This window comes from Rhipicephalus microplus, chromosome 5 (genome assembly GCF_043290135.1).
Source record: "Rhipicephalus microplus isolate Deutch F79 chromosome 5, USDA_Rmic, whole genome shotgun sequence".
Taxonomy (NCBI): Eukaryota; Metazoa; Arthropoda; class Arachnida; order Ixodida; family Ixodidae; genus Rhipicephalus; species Rhipicephalus microplus.
In genome coordinates this window covers 126,019,685-126,046,943 of record NC_134704.1, presented here as the reverse complement: position 1 = coordinate 126,046,943, position 27,259 = coordinate 126,019,685, and the positions used below count along the sequence as shown (strand labels likewise).

The window sequence follows — 27,259 nt, the reverse complement described above, 5'->3', positions numbered from 1 at the left end:
GGTAAGCCTAAAAGAATAAGGTTGTGAAGCGCAAACTGTGAACATTTGCTAATATATGTTTTCGTGAAAAAACAGCTCCAAGCTACACAAACACACACGGAGCCAGAAGCAGGCCAGAAGTACAAAAATTAGACAAATGTCTGTACTACCCATCATTCCCATACTCGCTGAAGCGCCGTGTGTTGCAACTCCCTTAGACACTAGCGCCAGAGTTCCCTCTAGTAAGTATTGTGGGAAACTATATGGCACCTCCCATAGACACTAGCGCCAGAGTTCCCTCTAGTGTATATTAAGAAACTTTATGATATTAGATTGCTGTGAAGACAGCACACTACGCTGCCCCATTGCAATATACCATATTTTAGCACACTCTAACCATACCACAACAACGCCAAATAAAACCCCAACCACCATCATAACCAACACTTAAGGTATTATTCATCAACATCATCATCATCACTACAGTAGTAACTTCACGAATGTCACATGGGCATGGCGCTCCACGTGTGTTTTTTCGCGTTTTCCGACAGTGAGCATTGTTGCTGTATTGGCGGTTCTGTTGAAGTGCTACGCGAGAACGTTGCGCGAACCGTTGGTCCCACCTCACTTCTTGGATGTACTAACGCGTCCGACAGATGACACGGCAGCGGTGATCGTCCTGCGTGGCATAAATGCGGCGCACAGCGCCTTTCCGTGGACGCGTGGGTTGTGCGGTGTCTTCACGGACGCGACCACGATACCCCGGAGCTATAGAAGTGTCGCCAGTGAATGACGCTAGTTATACGATCCTTCGGAGACCAACGGCTCTGGATGGCGTTCATTCGACGCGGCTGACGGTAAGAAGCACTGATTATTTACCTGTCTTCTTTGTCACTTAATTGGAGCTGCCCTTCGTGGTGACTGTGGTCACAGTGTATGAGAACCATCTGAGCCATCTCTTGGCGCTGAAATGATCGAACGGTAATCATTGCGGTAATGCGTCAATGACGGACAGTACCAGTTATTTATCCAAGATTTTCATTTCTGGTACGCGGATGTAGTCTGATGGCCCTGAAGTGAGTCATTTGCGTACAACTGCCCAGTCTTGTGCTGTTTAATTCATGCTAGTGGAGCATTCAGTGTGAAGTTACCCACTAGTCATGCCGTGCGTTGAAGGCATATTGTATATATCTATGTTCGTCGTAGGCGTATCAGCCGCGGGGGCAAGGGAGGCGCTAGCCCCCTCCCCCACACACTAAGCAGAGTTTGGGGGGGGGGGGGGGGCTGAGCCCCTCTACTTTTGACAGTGGTCACTCATGGTTGCACGCTGGGGAAACCAACAAATAAGGCGAAGTTTTCCGCTTAACCAGTAATCACTCAATTAGTTTCCTACGGAAGAATGAACATGTTACGATGCAATGTCACAAACAACACAGCCAATTATATATATTCCGGCTGACGAGTGAAGTAGGTTTGCCTTTCCCTCCCCCCCCCCCCCTCGCGGAAGAGTTGGTACGCCTCTGATGTTTGTCCATATTTTGGAAGCCAGTGACGAAACTAGACAGTCAGTCTTACAGTTCGTCTAATCGCATGTAGAAGCCACGAAACTCGCCAGTGTACGCCGCATTTGGTAAAGGTTACATGTATGGCATCGCATTTTTTAGTATACATATCGTTACACCTTCTTTGAGGACGAACACTTTTTATTGAGTAATTGGGTCAGTGGCAACGCTTAATTCAGAACCAGTACGTTTCGTAGCTCCGCTCCCGAGCCGGCACAGGCTGCTGACGCGTGAACTAACGACGCTGCTCTTCACTTGCCGTGGCCTCTGGAGTCCGATACAACAGCGCACCGTTGCTCTCAATGCCACGTTGCCGAAGCTGATCGCGGAGGCGATGCACATGCCGCCGCGATCTGAGACGCGCGAGCAACAGCTGTTCGCGACGCGTTGCGCGTTTCTCCGTGCTCGCTTTTTCTGTACTGCGTTTGACTCCGCGCGTGAATCGTTGATTGTTTGCGAGCGCTTAGGCATGAAGATGGAAATGCAGCGCCTCTAGTTTAGCGTCGGCCGTCGCGTCCACCTCGGAGAGAAAGGGCTGTGGACCAATGGCGTAGCCAGAAACGTTGGCCAGTAGCGTAGCCGGGGGTTGGCACAGCAGGCCCGTGCCTCTTCCTTCACCCCCGAAATTCTTTTTTGCCATGGCATATAGAGCAAAAAACTTACCATTTCAAAGAGGTGCCTCTTACCCAACCCCATTATCAAGGAGCACCCTTGACAATGGGGTGCTCCTGGGAAGGTTAAGAAACGCCGTCCACACAGTAATAACTTGATACCTATTAACCAGGATAATGATCTCATCACGAGTAACTCAGGTGACGTCCTCGCGCATACCACCCACGCACGCACTGTCTTGACCTTCCTTCATGCATATCAAATGAAACGTCTTCGAAAGGGCAGGAGCTTGATCACGTCATTGTCACGTCATCACTAGTGACTCGCGTGACGTAATCTCGCCTAAGACTCATGCAAGCACTCTCTAATGTGCCTTCATGCATGTCAAACAAAACGTCTTTGAGAGGGTAATAACTTGAACGCTGTCACTGGGCCTAGTGATGTCATCTCTAGTAACTCACATGACGTCATCACGCCTATCACACACGCACGCGGTGTCCAAACCTGTCTTAATGCATATCAAATGAAATGTCTTTGAAACAGTAACTTGAACACTGCTACTAGGTCCAGTGACGTCATCACTAGTGATTAGCGTGATGTCATCTCGCCTTATACTCATGCCAGCACTCTCTAATGTGCCTTCATCTATATCAAACAAAACGTCTTTGAAAGGGTGATAACTTGAATGCTGTAACTAGGCCTAGTGACGTCATCACTAATGATTCACATGACGTCATCACGCCTATCACACACGCACGCACTGTCCAAACCTGTCTTCATGCATATCAAACGAAACGTCTTTGAGAGAGTAATAACTCGAACCCTGTCACTAGACCCAGTGACGTCATCACTTGTGACTACCGTGACGTCATCTCGCCTAAGACTCGCGCAAGCACTCTCTAATGTGCCTTTATGTATATCAAAGAAAACGTCTTTGAAAGGGTAATAACTTGAATGCTTTCACTAGGTCTAGTAACGTCATCACGCCTATCACACACGCACGCACTGTCCAAACCTGTCTTCATGCATATCAAACGAAACGTCTTTGAGGGAGTAATAACTCGAACGCTGTCACTAGACCCAGTGACGTCATCACTTGTGACTACCGTGACGTCATCTCGCCTAAGACTCGCGCAAGCACTCTCTAATGTGCATTTATGTATATCAAAGAAAACGTCTTTGAAAGGGTAATAACTTGAATGCTTTCACTAGGTCTAGTAACGTCATCACGCCTATCACACACGCACGCGGTGTTCAAACCTATCTTCATGCATATCAAACGAAACGTCTTTGAGAGAGTAATAACTTGAACGCTGTCACTCGGCCTAGTGATATGATCACTGGTGACTCGCGTGAAGTAATCATGTCTGTCACACACGCACGCAGTGTCCTATCCTGTCTTCATGCATATAAAACGAAACGTCTTTAAGAGAGTAATAACTCGAATACTGTCACTAGGCCCAGTGACGTCATCACTAGTGACTTGCGTGACGTCATCTCGCCTAAGACTCACGCAAGCACCCTCTAATGTGCCGTCATGCATATCAAACAAAACGTCTTTGAGAGGTTAATAACTTGAATGCTGTTACTGGGCCTAGTGACGTCATCTCTGGTGACTCACATGACGTCATCACGCCTATCAGACACGCACGCGTTGTCCAAACCTGTCTTCATGCATATCAAACGAAACGTATTTGAAAGAGTAATAACTTGAACGCTGTCACTAGGCCCAGTGACGTCATCACTAGTGACTAGCGTGACGTCATCTCGGCTAAGACTCACGCAAGCACTCTCTAATGTGCCTTTATGCATATCAAACAAAACGTCTTTGAAAGGTTGATAACTTGAATGCTTTCACTAGGCCTAGCGACGTCATCACGCCTATCACACACGCACGCACTGTCCAAACCTGACTTCATGCATATCAAACGAAACGTCTTTGAGGGAGTAATAACTCGAACGCTGTCACTAGACCCAGTGACGTCATCACTTGTGACTACCGTGACGTCATCTCGCCTAAGACTCGCGCAAGCACTCTCTAATGTGCCTTTATGTATATCAAAGAAAACGTCTTTGAAAGGGTAATAACTTGAATGCTTTCACTAGGTCTAGTAACGTCATCACGCCTATCACACACGCACGCGGTGTTCAAACCTATCTTCATGCATATCAAACGAAACGTCTTTGAGAGAGTAATAACTTGAACGCTGTCACTCGGCCTAGTGATATGATCACTGGTGACTCGCGTGAAGTCATCATGTCTGTCACACACGCACGCAGTGTCCTATCCTGTCTTCATGCATATAAAACGAAACGTCTTTAAGAGAGTAATAACTCGAATACTGTCACTAGGCCCAGTGACGTCATCACTAGTGACTTGCGTGACGTCATCTCGCCTAAGACTCACGCAAGCACCCTCTAATGTGCCGTCATGCATATCAAACAAAACGTCTTTGAGAGGTTAATAACTTGAATGCTGTTACTGGGCCTAGTGACGTCATCAGGCTTATCACACATGCACGTGGCGTCCAAACCTTTCTTCATGCATATCAAACGAAACGTCTTTGAGAGAGTAATAACTTGAACGATCCCGCAGGTCGCGGGTTCGAATCCCGGCAGCGGCGGCTGCATTTCCGATGGAGGCGGAAATGTCGAGGCCCATGTGCTCAGATTTGGGTGCACGTTAAAGAACCCCAGGTGGTCAAAATTTCCGGAGCCCTCCACTACGGCGTCTCTCATAATCATATGGTGGTTTTGGGACGTTAAACCCCACAAATCAATAACTTGAACGCCGTCACTACGCCCATGACGTCATCACTAGTGACTTGCGTGACGTCATCTCGCCTACGACTCACGCAAGCACTCTCTAATGGGCATTCATTCATATGAAACAAAACGTCTTTGAAAGGGTAATAACTTGAACGTTGTCACTAGGCCTAGTGACGTCATCAGTAGTGACTCACGTGACGTCATCATGCCTGTCACACACGCACGCGGTGTCTTAACCTGTCTTCATGCATATCGAACGAAACGTCTTAGAAAGAGTAATAACTCGAATGCTGTCACTAGGCCCCGTGACGTAATCACTAGTGACTAGCGTGACGTCATCTCGCCTAAGACTCACGCAAACACTCTCTATTGTACCTTCATGCGTATCAAACAAAACGTCATTGAGAGGTAATAACTTGAACGCTGTCACTAGGCCTATTGATGTCATCAGTAGTGACTCACGTGACGTCATCATGTCTGTCACACGCACGCGGTGTCTCAACCTGTCTTCATGCATATCAAACTAAACGTCTTTGAAAAAGTAATAACTTGAACGCTGCCACTAGGCTCAGTGACGTCATCACTAGTGACTACCGTGACGTCATCTCGCCTAAGACTCACGCCAGCACTCTCTAATGTGCATTTATGTATATCAAAGAAAACGCCTTTGAAAGGGTAATCACGCCTATCACACACGCACGTGGTGTCCAAACCTGTCCTGATGCATATCAAACGAAACGTCTTTGAGAGAGTAATAACTTTAACGCTGTCACTCGGCCTAGTGATATGATCACTGGTGACTCGCGTGAAGTCATCATGTCTGTCACACACGCACGCAGTGTCCTATCCTGTCTTCATGCATATAAAACGAAACGTCTTTAAGAGAGTAAAAACTCGAATGCTGTCACTAGGCCCAGTGATGCCATCACTAGTGACTAGCTTGACGTCATCTCGCTCAAGACTCACGCAAACACGCTCTAATGTTCATTCATTCATATGAAACAAAACGTCTTTGAGGGGGTAATAACTTGAACGCTGCCACTGGGCCTAGTGACGTCATCTCTAGTGACTCACGTGACGTCATCATGCCTATCACACACTCACGCGGTTTCCTAACCTGTCTTCATGCATGTCAAACGAAACGTCTTCGAGAGAGTAATAACTCTAACGCTTTCACTCGGCCTAGTGACGTGATCACTAGGGTCTAGCTTGACGTCATCTCGCCTAAGACTCACGCAAGCACTCTCTAATGTGCCTTCATGCATATAAAACAAAACGTCTTTGCGAGGTTATTAACTTGAACGCTGTCACTAGGCCTAGTGACGTCATCACTAGTAACTCACGTGACGTCATCACGCCTATCACACGCACGCGGTGACCTAACTTGTCTTCACGCATATCAAACAGAACGTCTTTGAGCGAGTAATAACTCGAACGCTGTCACTCGGCCTAGTGACGTGATCACTAGTGACTCGCGTGACGTCATCACGCCTGACACCCACGCAAGCACTCTGTAACCTGCCTTCATGCGTATCAAACGAAACTTCTGTGAGACAGTAATAGCTGGAATTCTCTCACTAGGCCTAGCGACGTGATTACTAGTGACTCATGTGACGTCATCACGCCTATCACACACGCACGCGCTGTCCTAACCTGTCTTCATGCATATCAAACGAAACGTCTGTGAGAGAGCAATAACGTCATACTTACGACTCGGCCAACCAACTTGATCACTAGTGATTTACGTGATGTCATCATGACTAACGCTCACGCAAGCACTCTCTAACGTGCCTTCGTGAATATCAAACGAAACGTCAATGAGAGGACATTAACTTGGAAGCCTTTGCAGGTAGCGTCTGCTAGGAAAAAGGGACTGTTCGCGCTGTACAGCTGTTCACCGGCTAAGCGGTATATGTAGTCACCAGATCGCGCGTTTCGAATTCATTCAAAGGTGTCTTCACATGGCTTTTGTTTGACTTTATGCTTTTCTTGACTCGAGTAGATGCGATGGAAGCAACAGTATCTTCAAGCAGCAGTGGGGTACAACCCAACATCAGCGTCCCACCACTCGTTGAGGGCAACGCTTCTCCTTCGTTCAATAAATAGAAATAATAAAGGCGAACTGACAGTTAAGCATTTTCCGAACCATTCTCAATTACGCAACATTCAACCGATACCCTGACCACTCTGCGACGCATTTACTCCAGCTCGTCGCGTGGGAAGATGTAGGCGGTTTTTTTTTTTTGCTTCTCGTGTTTCGAAGTATGCCTTGAAAATGCGGGCAGCCAGGCCGCACTGCTGTGAACGGACAGGCGTTCTACACCAAACAGGCACGCTTATTCCAAGTACACTAACCTATAAGAAACGGCGTGGCGTAGAATGTAGAAAGAAAGGCACGAGTCAGGCACAGCATTCAATGGCGCATCAGCAAATGGTCACTTGCAAATAGCAATAGTATGTCTCTCCAGTATGGGGACTGCCCTTTATTACTACGGAGTTGTTTCGCAGGATAACCAGATGAAATATTAGTTGAGCGGAAGGAGTGGTAGACAAATATTTTTGTAGCAAGTTTTGGAGCAGGCAGACCGTGCGTCTTGTGCTTGATTACGGATATACAGTGTTATGACTAGAGGCCGGATTATATGCAAATGCCTGTTTCGTTTCTTGCGTTCCTATTCTGTCATTTTGACACATGAGCACAAATTAGAGGGCAAGGAGAGCTTTTGTAGTGCGATTATAGTGCCTATATATATGCTTATTTCGGACATTGCTGTCTCAATTCGTATAAGTGCCTGTTTTCAAATGCATGTTTTCAAAATCGATCCCTATATAAACGCTATTTAACCACAAATTTTGCTTTCAAGTACCGCTGGAGCCCGCTATTCATGTTACCCGGCAAATATATATATATATATATATATATATATATATATATATATATATATATATATATATAGTGCCTCAATGCGCCGCTCGTCAAGGAAGAAGAAGTTGGCATTTGGGCCGCGCGGCGGGTGCAGCGCGATAATAAAAAAAACCAGTTCGAAAACTGAACGCTGTCAGGGCTGGATTTTTCCCGTGTTAGCACCGACAGTTAATGGTGACCCGATAAAGAACACACAGCCCTGATAATCCCGCATGGATCCCGCAGGCTCTGCCACCAATCCTACCGGTCCGGACGCCCAAGAAGACGCCAGACCTAGCGGTGCTGTAGTCGCTGCGATTCAACATGTCAACCTGCAACCATTTTGGCCCAACAGCCCCAGCACATGGTTTCTGCAGGTCGAGGCGCACTTCCGTCTACGGCAAATCACCAGCCAAGAGACCAGGCACTAGCATCTGGTATCCTGCTTACCTCCGGACGTAGCCGACGACTTAGCTGAAATTTTAGCGTCGCCGCACCCTAGCCATCCCTATGACACGTTGAAGGCAGCTATCATTTCCCGCAAGTCTGAGTCCGAGCACAGCAGACTCCAACAGCTCATCAGGCTACAGAGCTCGGTGACCGTCGCCCATCACAGCTCCTGCGACGCATGCGCCAGCTCCTTGGCGACCCCTCCGCCCCTCAAGAGGAGAAGCTGTTACGTGAGTTGTTCCTCCAGCGCTTACCGCAGAGCATGGTCCCGGTCCTCGTAGCTGCAGGAGATGTCCCAGTAGATACACTCGCTGAAATGGCTGACCGAGTGGTGGACCACTCGCGGGCACATAGCCTCAACGCCGTTACCACATCGCCTCCGGCCACTGCTGCAGACCCGGCGCTCGCGAGCATCGAGAACCGTTTGGGCGCCCTTGTCAGGCGCCTTGATGATTTTGTACTTGCGCATCGTCGACCGACATCCAGGTTCCAGATACACAGTCGCTCCTCGACGCGCCCACGTTCTCCGGAACTTCGGCCACCCGACGCGCCGCGGGATGTTTCATCCTCAACCGTGTGCTGGTACCACCGCCGATTCGGTGCCTCTGCTCGCAAGTGCACTCGCCCGTGCTCCTGGTTGGGAAATGCGACGACCGGCCACTGACGGCGGCAAGTGGTACTGGTCGAAAGTCATGCCGCCTTTTCTATGTTTCTGATAAGATCATTGGCGCTTGCTTCCTAGTCGACACAGGAGCCCAGGTTAGCGTCATCCCGGCCTCGTGTGCAGATTGCCGTCGCAACGAACAGACCTGCCCACTCCAAGCGATCAGCGATTCCGCCATTCGCACATACGGCCAATGCTCTCTTACACTTCACCTTGGACTACGCCGTACGTTCCGATGGATTTTCATCCTCGCTGACGTCTCGCAAGCTGTTCTTGGAGCTGACGTCCTCAGTTTTTTCAACCTTGCTGTGCACATGCATGCGCATCGCCACATTGATCTCAACACCCGCCTCTCCATCAACGGTGTACTCTGTACTTCCTCGCCAACGGGACTGCGAGCTCTCACACCTGCTTCGCCGTATGCAAAAATACTCGACGACTTTCCCAGCATCACGAAGCCGCACACCAGAGAGTCACCGGTGAAGCATTCCATCACTCACCACATTGTGACCACTGGACCTCCCGTTTTTACACGTCCGTCGACTATCTGGAGAACGCCTCGCCATCGCCCGCCGTGAGTTTGAGCGCATGCTTGAACTCGGCATTGTGTGGCCTTCCTCCAGCAACTGGGCGTCGCCACTCCACATGGTGCCGAAGAAAGATTCTGGCGACTGGAGACCATGTGGGGATTACCGCGCTCTCAATGCCCACACATTACCAGACCGCTATCCACTTCCTCACATACAGGATTTCACATCAAATTTGGCTGGGTGCACAATCTTCTCTAAGATTGACTTAGTGAAGGCTTACCATCAGATTCCTGTAGAACCCGCCGACATTCCGAAGACGGCCATCACCACCCCATTCGGTCTGTTTGAATATGTGAGGATGCCTTTTGGATTGCGCAACTCTGCACAGACTTTCAGCGCACTATCAACGAGGTCACGCGAGGTCTCGATTACGTATTTGCCTACCTTGATGACCTTGTAGCAAGCTCATCCGGCCCTGAGCATGAAGCCCACCTGCGCACCCTGTTCCACCGCCTGGACGATTACGGCCTCGTAATTAATTTCAATAAGTGCCTCTTCGGCGTCGCTACAATAGAGTTCCTAGGCCACCTTGTCACTCCATAGGGTATCCAACCACTCGCTAGCAAAGTGAAGGCTATTCAAGACTTTCCACCCCCGACTTCACTGAAGAGACTCCGAGAATTTCTGGGCCTACTAAACTTCCATCGCCGCTTTCTTCCAAAGTGCGCCACATTCCCAAAGCCCTTGACCGACCTATTGGCTAAAAAGAAAGACCCGGCTGCGCCACTGGAGTGGCCCAAGGACGCTGCATCTGCCTTCGGCACTGCCAAGAAGGCTCTGGCAGACGCTACCATGCTCATACATCCCGTCCCTGATGCCCCAATTCGTCTCATCACCGATGCATCAAACGTGGCAGTTGGCGCCGTTCTCGAGCAGCACGTATCCGGTTGGCAGCCCCTTGGGTTTTTCTCGCAATAACTGAAGCCACCAAAGGCAAAATACAGTACATTTGTCCGAGAACTCCTCGCGGTATATCTCGCCATCAAACATTTTCGTCATTTATTGTAGGGCCGGGACTTTTACGTCGTTACAGACCACAAGCCCCTGACGTTTGCCTTCCATCGCAATTACAGCAATTATACTGCACGAGAGATCCGTCAACTATGCTTTATTTCCGAGTTCACTGTGGATCTCAGACACGTACATGGGCTGGAAAATGCTGCTGCTGATGCACTATCCCGCATCGATGCCTTGTCGACCCAGCCACCACTAGACATGGAAGAGCTAGCAGCTGCCCAAAGCAACGATCCTGAGCTGCATCGTCTTCGCTCTTCATCCACGTCTCTATCGTTCACGGAGTGCCCGCTTCCATTTTCTACCTCATTAATAACGTGCAAAACGTCTACTGATGTCCCTCGGCCCTTCGTGCCTTCAGCTTTTCGTCGTGCAATTTTTGATCGATTGCACAGCATGAGCCATACTGGTATTCGTGCGACCCAGAAGCTAGTCACATCTCGTTTCCTTTGGCCAAGCATCAATGCTGATGTCCGACGCTGGGCGCGAACCTGCCTTGAATGCCAGCGCGTTAAAGTTCACCGTCACACTGTCACGGCAACATCCCCGTTTCGGCCTCCAGACGCAAGGTTTTCTCACGTCCTTCTCGACATCGTCGGTCCTCTTCCGTCACCGCAAGGAGCCTGTTACCTGCTGACATGTGTGGATCGCTTCACCAGATGGCCGGAAGCGTTTACCATTTCCGACATTACAGCACCAACAGTTGCCAAGGCTTTCGCAAACGGCTGGGTGTCGCGCTTTGGATGCCCTTCTGTCGTCACCACTGATCGCGGTCGTCAGTTTCAATCGGCCCTTTTCACCGCACTTGCCAATATCCTGGGCATTCGACACATCCACACAACTGCCTACCATCCTTCCGTCAATGGCATGATCGAAAGGCTTCATCGACAACTGAAAGCTGCCCTCACTGCTCACCAGCCAAGGGAACGTTGGCTCGACCACCTCCCCTTCGTACTTCTGGGCATCCGATCAGCATTGAAAGTGTATCTCGGCTGCTCATCAGCCGAACTAGTCTATGGCGTTTCCCTGCGTCTTCCAGGAGAATTCTGCGAGCCATCCTCGCCACCTTCCACTCACGATGCCTCCACGTACATTCGATGGCTGCGCACCACGTTTCGGGACCTTGCTCCTGTGATTCCTGCCGACCGACACCTCCAGTCTGTCTTCGTCAGTCAGGATCCGCATAACTGCCGTCACGTCTTCGTTCGGCGTGACCAAATACGGCCACCACTAACACCAGCCTATGATGGCCCATTCCGCGTACTCCATCGTACACCTAAGACGTTCACGCTGGACATCAATGGCCGTGAAGACGTCGTGGCTGCTGATCGACTGAAACCTGCGTATATCGCCGCCCTCGTGGCCGCGGGGTTTCAATCTAAAGTCTGGATGCCAACATCCAAGCATGTCCACTGGGCGACTCCTGTGGCAATTCCTACGGCTCTCGCTCTACGGGGGGGAGCCCTCTGTAGCGCCTCAATGCGCCGCTCGTCAAGTAGTTGGGAAAAAAAACAGTTCGAAAACTGAACGCTGTATATATATATATATATATATATATATATATATATATATATATATATATATATATATATATATATATATATATATATATATATATATATATATATATATATAAGGACGTCGACGATTGACCGGCTGTTCGATGACCATGGTTATTCGGTGAAGCTGCTGACCCCGAGCCCAGTAGATAGAAATCGCGCCGACGTGAAACAGCTGCGATGCTGATATGCCCAGTGGCTTCAGAGCGAGGAACTACGCTAACACGATACTACATCGAAGAGACCAAATTCAATGTATGGTGCTCGCGCAGTTTCGGAAGGGCGAAACGAGGTGATCCAGCCTGCTGTTTGTCAACTAGAGCGAAGGGGGCGAATGCAAATGTTATAGCCTGCATGTCAGCTAATGGCCTTCTCCATTGGACAATTGCGGACAAGGTCCACTGGGCTGTCTTCAACGACTTTCTCGCAGAAGTGTCGAGTAAAGTTTCACTGCAGGAACCAGGAATACAGGCAGTGTTCTTGTTTGACAACGCACCAGCGCACCGCCGCGCCGAACAGGCTGTCCTCGTGGCAAGTGACCACATGTACAGTCAAGTTGCTACCGCCGTACAGCCCATTCTTTAATTCGATTGAGGAGCTTTTCTCAAAGCTCAAGGCAGGTGTAAAGGGCATCCTAAGCGAGCGGAGGGATGATCTCACGACACCGGGGGGGATCTCCAAGAAAGAACATCGCCGTGCTTTGCTGGTCGAGGCCGCGGGGCGCTCTAGGCAGCACATCCAGCGTGTGGACTGTGCCGCTTATGATAGGCACAATTACACTTTTGTGCAAGCTGCCCTCGACTGCCTTGATATGCAGAACACTGCTCAGAAGCACAACTACCGGTGCGTGTTCATGAAAACTGCTCTGCCTGTATAGTAATAAATTTTGTTTTTCATGGACTCTCCTCGGTTCTCTTTCATCACCCATTTCATAACCTGTTTAACAAGCTCAATTAGAACAACAATTTTTTTCTTGAGGTACGGTGGATGTTTTAACCGGGCATCATCTTTGCTTCGGCATTGCGAAAACATGTCAGGTAGGTCGTAAGTATAGAGACAGGCTCTATAGCACTAAAAAAACGGAATTTAGGTGCCAAAAATAGGCGGCCAAAACACTGTTTTAGGCTCCCAAAATTGTGAATATAGACACAATAAACTTTGACAAAACTAAAATTTTTCAATAAACAGGTGCGGGATCTGTCTCTACGACATGAAAACAAGCAAAAATGATTTAGTTTATAATGGTACAAACGCGTAATGGTTTAGCATAGACATGCTTTTTTTCCGCGGGGTTCGCAGAATGTGGTCTCTCCATTTTTAGTTCAGCATGGTCAGTTAAGTGTGCACCGTCGAATAAACATGCTTCTGGGTCTCTTTCTATGGGGCATAGCTGAGAAGGGCTACACATGCGCAAATAGCCAGAGCGCAAAGCGCCAGAAGGATTTTTTTTTTTTTGCGGCGTATTAACTTGGTCTAACCACACAGGCTCGATTTTTCTTCTGTCTGTGAACACCTTAAAGAGTCGTTACACAAATTTAAGAGTTTTGAGAACGAAAAAAAATGCATGCACTGGGTGCTCAAGATCTCATTTAGCAAGATTTGCAGTACTACACGCGTCATAAAAAGGTGATATGCCAAACTGAACACGGCTTGACCTTCATCTCATGGGCGCACGCCCCAACATGCTGAAGGGGATAGAATGGTCCAGCATATGCCAAAGTAGTACGTGACACTGCGAGAACTATTTGAGACAACGTGTGTAATTTGTGCAAACGGTTGCCTAAATAGAAGCATGAAGGTTGACAAAAATGTTGGAACACACAGACGAAATCTATTCGCCCTATTTATTTAATTTCATATCAAAAGAGATGCAAGACTAAGGTGCCTCCATTTTGTTTGCGTTGGTGTTCTCGCAGTTCTCGCATCGTGTCGGTGCCAGTATTCACAACGCTGGGCGTGGTTTTGGTGCATCGTCCTGAACTTGCAGCGGTGTGACGCTGTGTATCGGGGTAAGGATATGTTATCCAAGCCAGCCTCTCCAAACGTGCGCGCAGATAGGGATTCATCCCTATCGCGCATTGCAAAGTCTACATAGAGTGAGTGGCGAAGGTTTCAAGCTCACCTCCTCAGATCATGCTTTCGCAGCTTCTAATGATCAAATTAAAAAAAATCTAGTGATACAAAGCTTCTCATTGGGCACGCAACATTTTCCACTGTCTAAGTAAATATTCTCAGGTGACCTAGTGAAGCACCTCATCTAAATGACAAATAAAACAAAAACTACATAGATATTGCTTTTTTTATCTCCACTTTACTTCCCCTGATGACTCTCCACAGTTTCGCATTCATTCTTCATTTCTGCCGCTGCACAGAAGCACCTCCTGCTTCCTACGCATTCGAGTGGACGCTGGAGAGAGGCTGAGCAAACGATGCGACATGGATGGTGTACATGTGTAGAGGCTAATCGACCTTACTCTTGACTGAAATGTCTTCTAGGCTTGACAGTTCTAAAAGTAACTTGTGAAATAAAGTGTAGTTTGCACCAAACAGTGTCCCGAAATCTAAAATTTGCCGGGTAACATGAATAGCGGGCTCCAGCGGTACTTGAAAGCAAAATTTGTGGTTAAATAGCGTTTATATAGGGATCGATTTTGAAAACATGCATTTGAAAACAGGCACTTATACGAATTGAGACAGCAATGTCCGAAATAAGCATATATATAGGCACTATAATCGCACTACAAAAGCTCTCCTTGCCCTCTAATTTGTGCTCATGTGTCAAAATGACAGAATAGGAACGCAAGAAACGAAACAGGCATTTGCATATAATCCGGCCTCTAGTCATAACACTGTATATCTGTAATCAAGCATAAGATGCATGGTCTGCCTGCTCCAAAACTTGCTACAAAAAGATTTGTCTACCACTCCTTCGGCTCAACTACTATTTTATCTGGTTATCCTGTGAAACAAATATGTAGTAAGAGAGGGCAATCCCCATACCGGCGATACATACTATTGCTATTTGCAAGTGACCATTTGGTGATGCGCCATTGAATGCCGTGCCTGACTCGTGCCTTTCTTTCTACGTTCTACGCCACGCCGTTTCTTATAGGTTAGTGTACTTGGAATAAGCGTGCCTGTTTGGTGTAGAACGCCTGTCCGTTCACAGTAGTGCGGCCTGGCTGCCCGCATTTTCAAGGCATACTTCGAAACACGAGAAGCAAAAAAAAAAACCGCCTACATCTTCCCACGCGACGAGCTGGAGTAAATGCGTCGCAGAGTGGTCAGGGTATCGGTTGAATGTTGCGTAATTGAGAATGGTTCGGAAAATGCTTAACTGTCAGTTCGCCTTTATTATTTCTATTTATTGAACGAAGGAGAAGCGTTGCCCTCAACGAGTGGTGGGACGCTGATGTTGGGTTGTACCCCACTGCTGCTTGAAGATACTGTTGCTTCCATCGCATCTACTCGAGTCAAGAAAAGCATAAAGTCAAACAAAAGCCATGTGAAGACACCTTTGAATGAATTCGAAACGCGCGATCTGGTGACTACATATACCGGTTAGCCGGTGAACAGCTGTACAGCGCGAACAGTCCCTTTTTCCTAGCAGACGCTACCTGCAAAGGCTTCCAAGTTAATGTCCTCTCATTGACGTTTCGTTTGATATTCACGAAGGCACGTTAGAGAGTGCTTGCGTGAGCGTTAGTCATGATGACATCACGTAAATCACTAGTGATCAAGTTGGTTGGCCGAGTCGTAAGTATGACGTTATTGCTCTCTCACAGACGTTTCGTTTGATATGCATGAAGACAGGTTAGGAGACGCGTGCGCGTGTGATAGGCGTGATGACGTCACATGAGTCACTAGTAATCACGTCGCTAGGCCTAGTGAGAGAATTCCAGCTATTACTCTCTCAAAGACGTTTCGTTTGATATGCATGAAGGCAGGTTACAGAGTGCTTGCGTGGGTGTCAGGCGTGATGACGTCACGCTAGTCCCTAGGGATGACGTCACTGGGTGTAGTGACAGCGTTCAAGTTATTACTCTCTCAAAGACGTTTCGTTTGATATGCATGAAGACAGCTTAGGACACTGCGTGCGTGTGTGATAGGTATGATGACGTCACGTGAGTCACTAGTAATCACGTCGCCAAGCCTAGTGAGAGCATTCGAGTTATTACTCTCTCAAAGATGTTTCGTTTGATATGCATGAAGGCAGGTTAGAGAGTGCTTGCGTGGGTGTCAGGCGTGATGACGTCACGCGAGTCACTAGTGATCACGTCGCTTGGCCGAGTGACAGCGTTCGAGTTATTACTCTCTCAAAGACGTTGCGTTTGATATGCATGAAGACAGGTTAGAACAACGCGTCTCTTGTGTGATAGGCGTGATGATGTCACTAGGCCTAGTGACAGCATTCAAGTTATAACCCTCTCAAAGACGTTTTGTTTGATATGCACGAAGGCACATTAGAGAGTGCTTGCGTGAGTCTTAGGCGAGATGAAGTCACGCTAGTCACTTGTGATGACGTCACTGGGCCTAGTGACAACATTCGAGTTATTACTCTCTCAAAGACGTTTCGTTTGATATGAATGAAGACAGGTTTGGACACTGCGTGCGTGTGGTATAGGCGTGAGGACGTCACGAGAGTCACTAGTGATGACATCACTAGGCCTAGTGACAGCGTTCAAGTTCAAAGCGTTCCCTCTCAAAGACGTTTTGTTTGATATGCATGAACGCACATTAGAGTGCATTAGAGTGATATTCATGAAGACACATTAGAGAGTGCTTGCGTGAGTCTTAGGCGATATGACGTCATGGTAGTCACTGTTGATGATGTCACTGGGCCTAGTGACAGCGTTCAAGTTATTACTCTCTCAAAGACGTTTCGTTTGATATGCATGAAGACAGGTTTAGACACCGCGTGCATGTGTGACAGGCGTGATGACGTCACGGGAGTCACTAGCGATGGCGTCACTAGGCCCAGTGACAGCGTTCAAAGTATTACCCTCTCAAAGACGTTTTCTTAGATATGCATGAAGGCGCATTAGAGAGTGCTTGCGTAAGTCTTAGGCGAGATGGCGTCACGCAGTCACTAGTGATCGCGTCATTAGGCCGAGTGACAGTGTTCAAGTTATTACTTTCTCGAAGACGTTTCGTTTGATATATATGAAGTCAGGTTGGACATTGCGTGCGTGTGTGTCAGGCGCGATGACGTCACACGAGTCACTATTGATCACGTCACTAGGCCGATTGACAGCGTGCAAGTTGTTACCCTCTAAGACGTTTTGTTTTGTATACATGATGGCAGGTTAGACATTGCGTGCGTGGATGATAGGCGTGATGACGTCACCTGAGTCACTAGTGATCAAGTCAGTTGGCAGAGTCATATAGGTAGCACGTTCTTGCTCTCTCAAAGACGTTTCGTTTAGTATGCATGTCGGCAGGCTAGTAAATTACGTGCGCGGGTAATATGGGTGGTGACGTCCGCTGATTCACTGGTGATCCGGTGGCTTGGCCGAGTTTCAGGTATCAAGCTCCTGCGCTTTCAAAGACGTTTCCATTGAAATGCATGATGGAAGATTAGGACATTGCGTGCGTGGGTGGTATATTGAGGACGTCACCTGAGTCACTCGTGATGAGATCATTGGCCTGGTATCAAGTTGTTACTGTGTGGACAGCGTTTCCTTTGATATGCATGTCGAAGGTGTGAATAGTGCTTACGCGGGTGATAGGCGTGATAAAGTGGCGTGAGTCACATTGTTTCACTGGTGACTCATTCGTGGTTTTCCCCTCTTAAATTCACTCCAAAGCTATTCACTCCACGCATTCCCGAAAATTCTGGATCGTTTTGAAGTCACAATGTCATCAGGATTAAATTCGCTGGCGTCTGGATTAAATCGGCTGGCGGTTGGATTAACTTCAGTGGCACTTGGATTATAATGGATAGCACCTGGATTAATTTGAGTGGCGGCTGGAATAAATTGACTGGCGCCTCGATTAATTTGGCTGGCGCTTGGATTAAATTGAGCGGGAAAACCTGCAGTATGAAGGCAGACATAGAAAATATTGAAGCGTTGTTGTGGTGCCTCGTATATGCGCAATAATTGCTTTTTAATTGACAATCGCACAACTATCAACGCTAAACCTTGAGCAATATTGGTGGGCGCTGCGGATGGGGTTGGCTGTTTGGGGCCGTTTGAGGTATCGTTAGGGCGGACAAACAGACAAATGTCCATACAGACAGACCAAAAATTTTCCGTCGAAGGTCCACAAGAAAGACTATCGTCTTTAAAGAAAATCTACTCCACAGCTTTACTCTATGTTAGTTGATACGCGTGCCTACAGCCGGTGCAAATTTATTAGTACCGTAGGTTTGCTTAAGTTTGAAAAAAGTGTGGGACACGTTGGGCTGTACAAGTCATGTAGTTTCGGTTTCGTATTTGAGCGTCGGCTTTCAGGCACTTTGACTGCTGGCGGAACCTTTCCGATGCTGTGATGTACTGTATTTATTCGATTGTAATGTGACCATGATCGTAACGTGAGGTTTGATTTTGAAGGGGCCCTGAAACACTTTTTCAAGTAGCCATGGAATGAATTCACTGGAAGAGCTTATTGCCTCACGATTTCAACGCCGCAAAAAATTTAAGAATACGTCCAGTGCAAGTGGATTCGCAAAGGTTTGTCGCATGCTGCGATTGCATGTCTTCTCTCGTCCTGACGAAAGCGCTGGAATCTAATGTAATCAGAGAGGGATGGCAGGGCCACAGAAAAACGTCACGCGCATTTCGCGACCTTGAGCACTTTTTTTTTTCTTCGAATGCGCGGCTTTGCCTGTGTGATTGCGCGCGCACGCATGGACAAGTAGCGGCCTCCCCTGGCGATCTCTGTAACGAGCGGGCTTGTCATGTTCAAATCAGCCAATGGCTGATCGATGGGTCGTTGGCGTGCGATTTTTAGGCAGATAACGTGATTTGTCGAGAGAAGAGAAAGCAATATTTAGCTGACTATGATAATTTATTGTGAATTCCAGGCCGCGGGCTGTGCTATAATATTCGGCTCGCGTGTTGTCGGAAGCCTCAACTACTGATCGGCAGCGTTTTCTCACCATGCTCAAAAAGTTTTGCAGGGCCCCTTTAAGTAATCCGAAAAAAAAAAAAAGCGTTACATGGGAGTAAACACGTTATGGTAGTTATTTCTTGCAGATACTGATAAAATTACCAGTTTTGCGGATAACGTGGTGTTTATATTGTCACGGGGTCGTGACGTCGACGAAAAAGCAGAGAGTACGTTGAAGATTAAACTGTTTATTTGGGCGAACCTGTGCCCGGTAAACGGAAAGTCGGATCACAGTAGCAGGATAGCGGCGAATGGAGCGTCGGCCGTCGATGAACTGACAAGCGGCGAAGCGCGTCGGTATTTATACACTTGCCGTCGAATGTTCTAACGTTATCGCTAGCTGTGACGTAGGCTCTAGAATAATCTTTATAGCTCGCGGAGTGGGCGTGATCTTATCGAAATGATCTACTACACTCCTGAAGCTTCTTGAAGACTGCAGGCGCGGTTTGAGCTAAGAATTACGTAGTGTATTGGGGCGATAACAAAACTTGAGAACAAGAACGTGGCATTGCCCTCCTCTGAAAAAGGCATCGTCCCGATGCTTTAACGGAAGATGAAAGTACAACAATAGAGGAGACCCACGCCGAGGGAGGCGCTGCGGAGCGTGGCGCTGTCAGTCAATGTGGGGAGAAAACTGGTTACTCGTGTGTTGGCCCCTCCGCTGTCTCTTTCAACCTGCCTGCCTTAAAAACGCGGTGCTTTGCTCGCACGCTGCACGCGTTCTGCACGTGTTTTTGAGAGTCTCGCGTCGCGCGTGGTTATGATGTATACGCTCTGTCCGCATTTAATAGGATGCCGCAATTGAGGATTTTTTTTTTCGTAGCAGCAATTTGGTAAAAGGGCAGCGAAGCAAGTTGTAGCAGACGACGCCGTCCTCGTCAGAGCGAAGTGCGTTTCGCAAGTGAAAGACAACGCTGTTTACGACGTTAGAGGTGAATAAAACTTTCTGTACGTTGATAATTATATACCTGTTTTATTTGGTTTGCTGTGTGTACTATGCACTATGTTTGTTACTAAATGCATGGGTAAGGCCGCTCCTCGTGCTTTAGGTTAAGCGGTTCTTGCGCTGTGAGTGCTATTAGTTGGGATACCTTAATTTATTAGCACCCATCCAAGTTATCGTGGGGTATATACACAGCACTTCAAACATAAATCGTCTACTTGGGGCTTCTTTCTGACCCACAACAATAATTGACATCTATCTCGCGTGTCTTTCCTTGCATTATCACCGTTCTCATTGCGGGTACTTTGAGTTCACGAACAGCGTGCGTACCATCATGATGAGCGCTCAGCTTTCAGAGAAACTTTTTTTGTGTGTGTCTAATCTGCAGGGGAAGAGCGCATTGCTATAAAGGCATTTTATCTTGATCACGTATCAAAAATGCACCGTGTTGTTCGGGCTGCCCCTGCACACTCAGTAACAACTAGTTCACAGTATCTGCCAACGGACGTGCAACAACGGCTAATGCATTTTTTGCATCGCTAGCGTCTCTAGCGATTCTAAATCGCTTGAAATCGAGTCATAGACATCGAGGAAAACAGAGTTCTCTTCATCTTGCATTGCTGGGTCGTCTTGAGCAATACCTTGTGGCACAGCCTGCTCCACAGAATATTGTGCTGATCCGGCTGCCCTCACAGAATGACGCTTCCACCTAAGCAAAATAAGGTTGTGGCAGAGATTAGATCGTGCCGTTCACAACAACGTTCATACGTTGGAGTTTTTTTATGCAGATAGTGTACGGTGATCATCATTGAGCATATCTGAAGTGTGACAGATAATAATAGTTTTTTTATCAGCTTCAAGTATAAAATGTACAAGAAGTCTGAAAATGAGTAGACGCGGTTTCCGTGATCCTGTTAGTAACGCCTTACATTCACAAAATAAAACAAGCACTGCATACGAAATCAAACTCTATAAAAAATGTACGATGGAAAAATGCCCCATTAAAAAAAAAACTAGCAATTGTGTCCATCTGTGTGCACAGAAACACTTCATACATGAACTTCACGGAGATAGCTGCGTATGAAAATTTATTGATTAAACATTTTGCATCTGTTGCTTGAATAATTTTTTACTTTGTACGAAAACTGTCAAAAAAGTAATGTGCTTGTTACTAACCGCTTTCCAATCTTACCCTTAAAGTGTAACGGTGCTAAAGTGCCATGTTTGATCAAAACCCTTCTATTTTCGCTTGACTTGATAATTGCGCCCGCGGAACGAATTCTCGCTGAGCTTGAAATCAGGAATCAAGAGTCCCCAGAAAATGTTTTAAAATGCATAGATAGTTATGCGCTTCACTGCCTATGATACCTCTGCGCCGTTTCCGCGTAAGATGCCCGTTTCTTGTAAGCCGCTGGAAACACTGTCGGCACATACGACGGGTGCAGACTTGGACTTGAGTAATTTTTGCAGTTTCCCACAAAATGTCTGCTACAAATCATTGTCCAAGCTTTTGGCAACCACACACTTCCGTCGGCGCTGCGTAGATATAAAAAAATATATAACCACACATCACCAATACCACATGTGTACACACCTTCAACTACTACATCCCCAACAACATCGAATAATAGTAGCAGCATAAAATATTTCGCTATTTTTTAAGAGTGCTCTAAAGACGGGCGTTGAAAATTTATACCTTTAAGATGGCGACGTGCATCTCCCAGTAACTGGATAGATTAGAGGAACGATGACGCAGGAATTAACACCTGTTATTTTTAATGCATTGTGCGCCTGCTAATTTTTATGAAAAAATTGTTTACTTTTTTTCGACGCACTGCTTCAATTCATTCCTGTCGTCTGCTTGTTTCGTACCATTGGTTTGAGAATCGGTAGAATTTCACTGGTGGAGTCGATCCCTTCGTGTTTGCATGGTTATTGTGACTGTTGACGACGCCGCAATAGTTGCCCCTTTTCTGTTAGGGTGACATCGCGGAACGAGGGATGTTTCACGTGCAGCGCGCGCTTCGCAAATGTGTGGAAGCCAAAGGGAGCGGAAGGGTCGGAAGACGCAACTGTTGTGCGCTTTTTCTGGCAGGGGAAAGGCAAGCGCTGGCGTCGCCGGGCAAACTTGAGCGGGTCTCCCCTATAATGCAAGAAAGTACAATGAATAAATTACGATACAGCAATAATAAAAAAAACACTGTTTCAGTTTGTTAACGCGCATGAAACGGCTTGAGGCGCGCGACATGGACGACTTCAGGTGGCGATCGGCGTCGTTGAGAGTTCGTGATGCCGTCGGGGACAACCTCGTAATCAAGTGGGCCGAGACGTCAAACCACCCTGTACGGTCTGAAGTACCGTCGCAGAAGCGTTTCACTGAGTCCACGTCGGTGTATCGGCGTCCGCACCCAAACACGTTCACCGGGCTGGTATTCCACGAAGCGTCGTCGAAGATTGTAACGGTGGCTGTCGGTCGTCTGTTGAATCTTGATACGGAGGCGCGCGAGTTGTCGGGCTTCTTCGGCGCGTTGAAGGTACTCACTCACATCGAGGTTTTCTTCGTCAGTGACGTTGGGTAACATGGCACCGAGCGTCGTTGCTGGGCTCCTTCCGTAGACCAATTTGTATGGAGATATCTGCGTCGTATCCTGCACCGCCGTGTTGTATGCGAAGGTCACGTACGGAAGAATGGCGTCCCACGTCTTGTGTTCGACATCGACGTACATTGCCAGCATGTCGGCGATCGTCTTGTTTAGCCGCTCAGTGAGGCTGTTGGTCTGTGGGTGGTACGCTGTCGTCCGGCGGTGGTTTGTCTGGCTGTATGCCAAGATCGCTTGAGTTAAGTCAGCAGAAAATGCCGTTCCTCTGTCGGCGATGAGGACCTCCGGGGCGCCGTGACGTAGGACGATATTTTCGACGAAGAACTTAGATACCTTGGATGCACTGCCTTTGGGCAGGGCTTTTGTCTCGGCGTAGCTGGTGAGGTAGTCGGTAGCTACCACGATCCACTTGTTTCTGAAAGCCGACGTCGGGAGCGGCCCCAGTAGGTCCATACCAATCTGCTGGAATGGTCGGCGAGGTGGTTCAATTGGCTGCAGGAGTCCCGCTGGCCTTGTCGGCGGTGTCTTGCGTCGCTGACAGTCCCGGCATGTCCTCACATAACGAGTGATGTCGGTGGTAAGACGTGACCAGTAGTACCTTTCTTGTATCCTCGCAAGCGTGCGGGAAACACCGAGGTGCCCTACCGTCGGATCGTCGTGCAGGGCCTGCAGGAGTTAAGGTCGCAGAGCTGAAGGCACCACAGGGAGGTACTTGGCTCGAAGTGGTGAAAAGGTTTTCTTTTGGAGAAGACCGTCTTGTAGGAAGAACGACGCAAGTGCGCGCTTCAATACCTTCGGGATTTCGGCGGTCCTGCCTTCGAGGTATTCTATTAGGGCCTTAAGTTCCGGGTCGGCCCGCTGTCGTTCAGTGAAGTCGTCGGCAGTTATATTTCTTAAGAAGTAGTCGTCATCCGCGTCGTCGGGCGGTGGTTGGTCGACAGGCGCACGAGAGAGACAGTCGGCGTCGAAGTGTTTCTTTCCGGACTTGTAAACGACGGTAATGTCATATTCTTGTCTCAAGCTCCATCGTGCGAGGTGACCTGAAGGGTCCTTCATGGTAGCTAGCCAACACAAGGCGTGGTGGTCGCTCACAACTTTGAAGGGCCTGCCATAGAGGTGGGGGCAAAATTTCGACGTAGCCCAGATGATAGCGAGGCACTCCTTTTCTGTTGTGAATAATTGGCTTCTGCTTTGGATAGTGATCAGCTGGCGTAACTAATAACTTTTTCGAGTCCGTCAGCCCTCTGCACAAGAACGGCACCGAGACCTACGTTGCTTGCGTCAGTGTGTATTTCTGTCTAGGCGAATTCGTCGAAATGGGCAAGTAACGGAGGTGTCTGGAGGCGATGTTTAAGCTCCTGGAAAGCGTGTTCCTGCGGCGTTTCCCACTTGAACTCCATGTCGGCCTTGGTAAGGTGATGCGGGCGAAGTTTTTCATGAACTGCCTATAATAGGCGCACAGGCCCAGAAATCGGCGCACCGCTTTCTTGTCAGTGGGCGGCGGGAAGTCGGCGATGGCGGCTGTTTTCCGTGGATCGGGACGAACTCCAGATTGCTAATCACGTGCCCCAGGAACAAGAGCTCCTCTTACGCAAATCTGCACTTTTCTGGCTTCAGTGTGAGTCCGGACGTCTTGATGGCTTTGTAGCGGCGAGAGAAGAGAGACGTGAGACGGCGTCGAAGGCGGCAGACGGGGCCGTGCTGATCTCGCCACTTTATTCCACGCCTGAAGCGGAGCCGCGGTGGCTGTCCACGTCCGACGCGCCAGGTGCGTGAGCTCGTTCTAATCCTCGCGCAGCTCGAGCTAGCCTCAGCTGCACGAGAGGCGCGGCGCAGTGATTGAGAAATGATGATGGTGATGATGGCACTACAGGGCTCCCCCCTAGCGCTTTGCGCGATTTGAAGGCATATGAAAAAAAAGAAAGAGTGACAAAAGCTATATACATGAACGACAATCCATAAAGTGTTCATTTGGAAAGTCCAGGTTGTCAACGTTGATGGGCCATCGGTAAGCAGCGGGTCTCTGGCGGGCGACACTGTGAATGGCGCAGCGGACGAGGGTGGCTACGCAGGCACGCTGTTGGAAGGAGCGGGCGAGGGTCGTGATCAAGGGGCACTTTTGTTGATAGCGAGTACCAACGACAAGGCGAAAAATGGTCAAGGGCCTTCTCGAGGTGCCTCTTCCTCTCCTCTTTGGTCCAGTATTTTCCAGTCTTCAACTCCGAGTGGTTGTCGTCATCTGTCGTCGGACCGCTCCGCTCTTCGAGGATCTTCTGCTCGCGTTCCTTCAGCAGCTTCGTCCTGGCAGGCCTCCTGGTAATGTACCGCGTCCCGTCGGGCCTCCTCTTCACCTTCAACTGGGACTTGGGGTCCGTTTCGTCACCGCCGTGTTCACCACCTCCAGTGGTGGCTGAGACCAGTTGGTCCTTCTTGGTCGACGTTGGAGTGGGGAGAGCAGAAGATGACGACGACTTTGTCGCATGGACGCGACCGGTACGTCGCGCCAGGGCTTCACGGAACAAATGTTGCTGCAACCACATGGTATGTTGCAGGTTCTGCTTGTTCGTGTACATGGTCGGGTAGAGGGAGGCGTAGTCGGGAACCGAAGAGCCACGGCGGACGCAGGCTGGCTCGCTCACTGTCTTGGGCAGTCTTCGCGGCGACGTGGCGAAGTCCAGGTGACACCGGCAGGACTCGCAGCTCGTCAGGCTCTGCATGTCGGAGTCTCGCATCTGAGTTGACTTGTCCTCGGTGGGTCCCGTACCGTGTCCCGCGGACCCTACGGTGGCGCCTGTCCTCTTCATGAGAGGCAGGGAAGGATAGACGGGTGTCGACATCGGGGCACCTGCTAAGGACAGCAGGGAACCGGACCTCCCACCGAGCTCGAGGGTGGGCGGGGAAGCGGATGACGATCCGCCCGTGTGGTAGGCGCTGGAACCGCTGTCGGCCGCGTCCCACTTCTGCGGTGACGTGGGCAGCCCCGAAGAACCCTGGTGTAGCCACTGCTCGACCGAGGCGGCCTTCTTGTCCAGAATGACCCTCTGGAACTCGTTGGCCAGAACACTCATTTCGAGGTCGTTGTCCGGCAGCGGCGTGCCCACCTGAGTTTCAGTTTCCGACTACTCTCCTTGAAAGCTTGTCTGCAGTAGAGCATCAGTCTTGCTTGGTGTAGTAGCGGCATCTTTCTCATTGCCCTCTTCGTCGGATCTGTGACCGGGTGGGAGACTCACTGCGCTAGTGGCCGGACCAAAGGTGGAGGGAGACGTTGTCGGGGAAGTTAGGTTGCGGTCAGATGAGAGCTTTGGGTCGGAGGCTCCAACACCCTGCGACGCAGGGATAACCTGAAAGTCGCGGGTAAACGGCAGCGGGTGGTAGGTGAGGCCAAAGCTGGCAAGCACCGCAGAGCAGAGGTCATCGTAAGGCTGCTGGCTGGAGATTGAAGTGGCAGAGTTATGACGCAACTCTACCGGAAGGGCGTCATGAAGAATGGCGTGCATCAGCGGCTGGTCCGTGACGCCATTCAGCGCTAGAACGGCATCGAGCTGCATGAACCATACCTTGGGGTAGGTCGATTGGAACGGCGGCACTGGCGGGCAGAGTTGCGGGAACATGGCCGCGGGCCGCTCGGCGGAGGGCGTGTTCTCCGGGTCACCAATGTAGCGGCGAGAGAAGAGAGACGTGAGACGGCGTCGAAGGCGGCAGACGGGGCCGTGCTGATCTCGCCACTTTATTCCACGCCTGAAGCGGAGCCGCGGTGGCTGTCCATGTCCGACGCGCCAGGTGCGTGAGCTCGTTCTAATCCTCGCGCAGCTCGAGCTAGCCTCAGCTGCACGAGAGGAGCGGCGCAGTGATTGAGAAATGATGATGGTGATGATGGCACTACAGGTTTTTTTTTTAAAATAAAGTGGCGAGGTCAGCACGGCCCCGTCTGCCGCCTTCGACGCCGTCTCACGTCTCTCTTCTCTCGCCGCTACATTCCACGCCTGAAGCGGAGCCGCTGTGGCTGTCCACGTCCGACGCGCCAGGTGCGTGAGCTCGTTCTAATCCTCGCGCAGCTCGAGCTAGCCTCAGCTGCACGAGAGGCGCGGCGCAGTGATTGAGAAATGATGATGGTGATGATGGCACTACAGCTTAAAGTACAGCTTCAAGGCGCCGAAGATGCTCATCGAAACTCGAAGAAAACACGACGACGTCGTCCAAGTACACAAGGCAAGTCTGCCACTTCAATCATGCCCCTGCTGTATCCATAACGCGTTGAAAAGTTGCAGGCGCTGAGCAAAGACCGAAGGGCATCACCTTAAACTCGAAGAGGCCGTCCGGTGTTATAAACGCCGTCTTCTCTCGATCTCTTTCGTCGACTTCAATTTGCCAATAGCCAGTCTTGAGGTCCATTGACGAAAAGTACTTGGCGTTATGGAGCCGATCTAGTGCGTCGTCTATTCGTGGGAGAGGATAGACGTCCTTCTTTGTGATTTCGTTCAGGTGACGATAATCGACGC

General features: G+C 49.1%; 1 protein-coding gene across 2 annotated transcripts in view; it reads left to right on the top strand.

Moving 5' to 3' along the window:
- The first annotated feature begins 480 nt into the window (after positions 1–480).
- Positions 481–27,259, top strand: part of LOC119173728 (uncharacterized) — a 137,470-nt gene continuing 110,691 nt past the window's right edge. For both annotated transcript variants that reach the window (XM_075895927.1, XM_075895926.1), the window contains exon 1: positions 481–836. In XM_075895927.1, the coding sequence (XP_075752042.1) occupies positions 672–836 (165 nt within the window). In that variant the 5' untranslated portion in view covers positions 481–671. The remainder of the gene's footprint in view (positions 837–27,259) is intronic.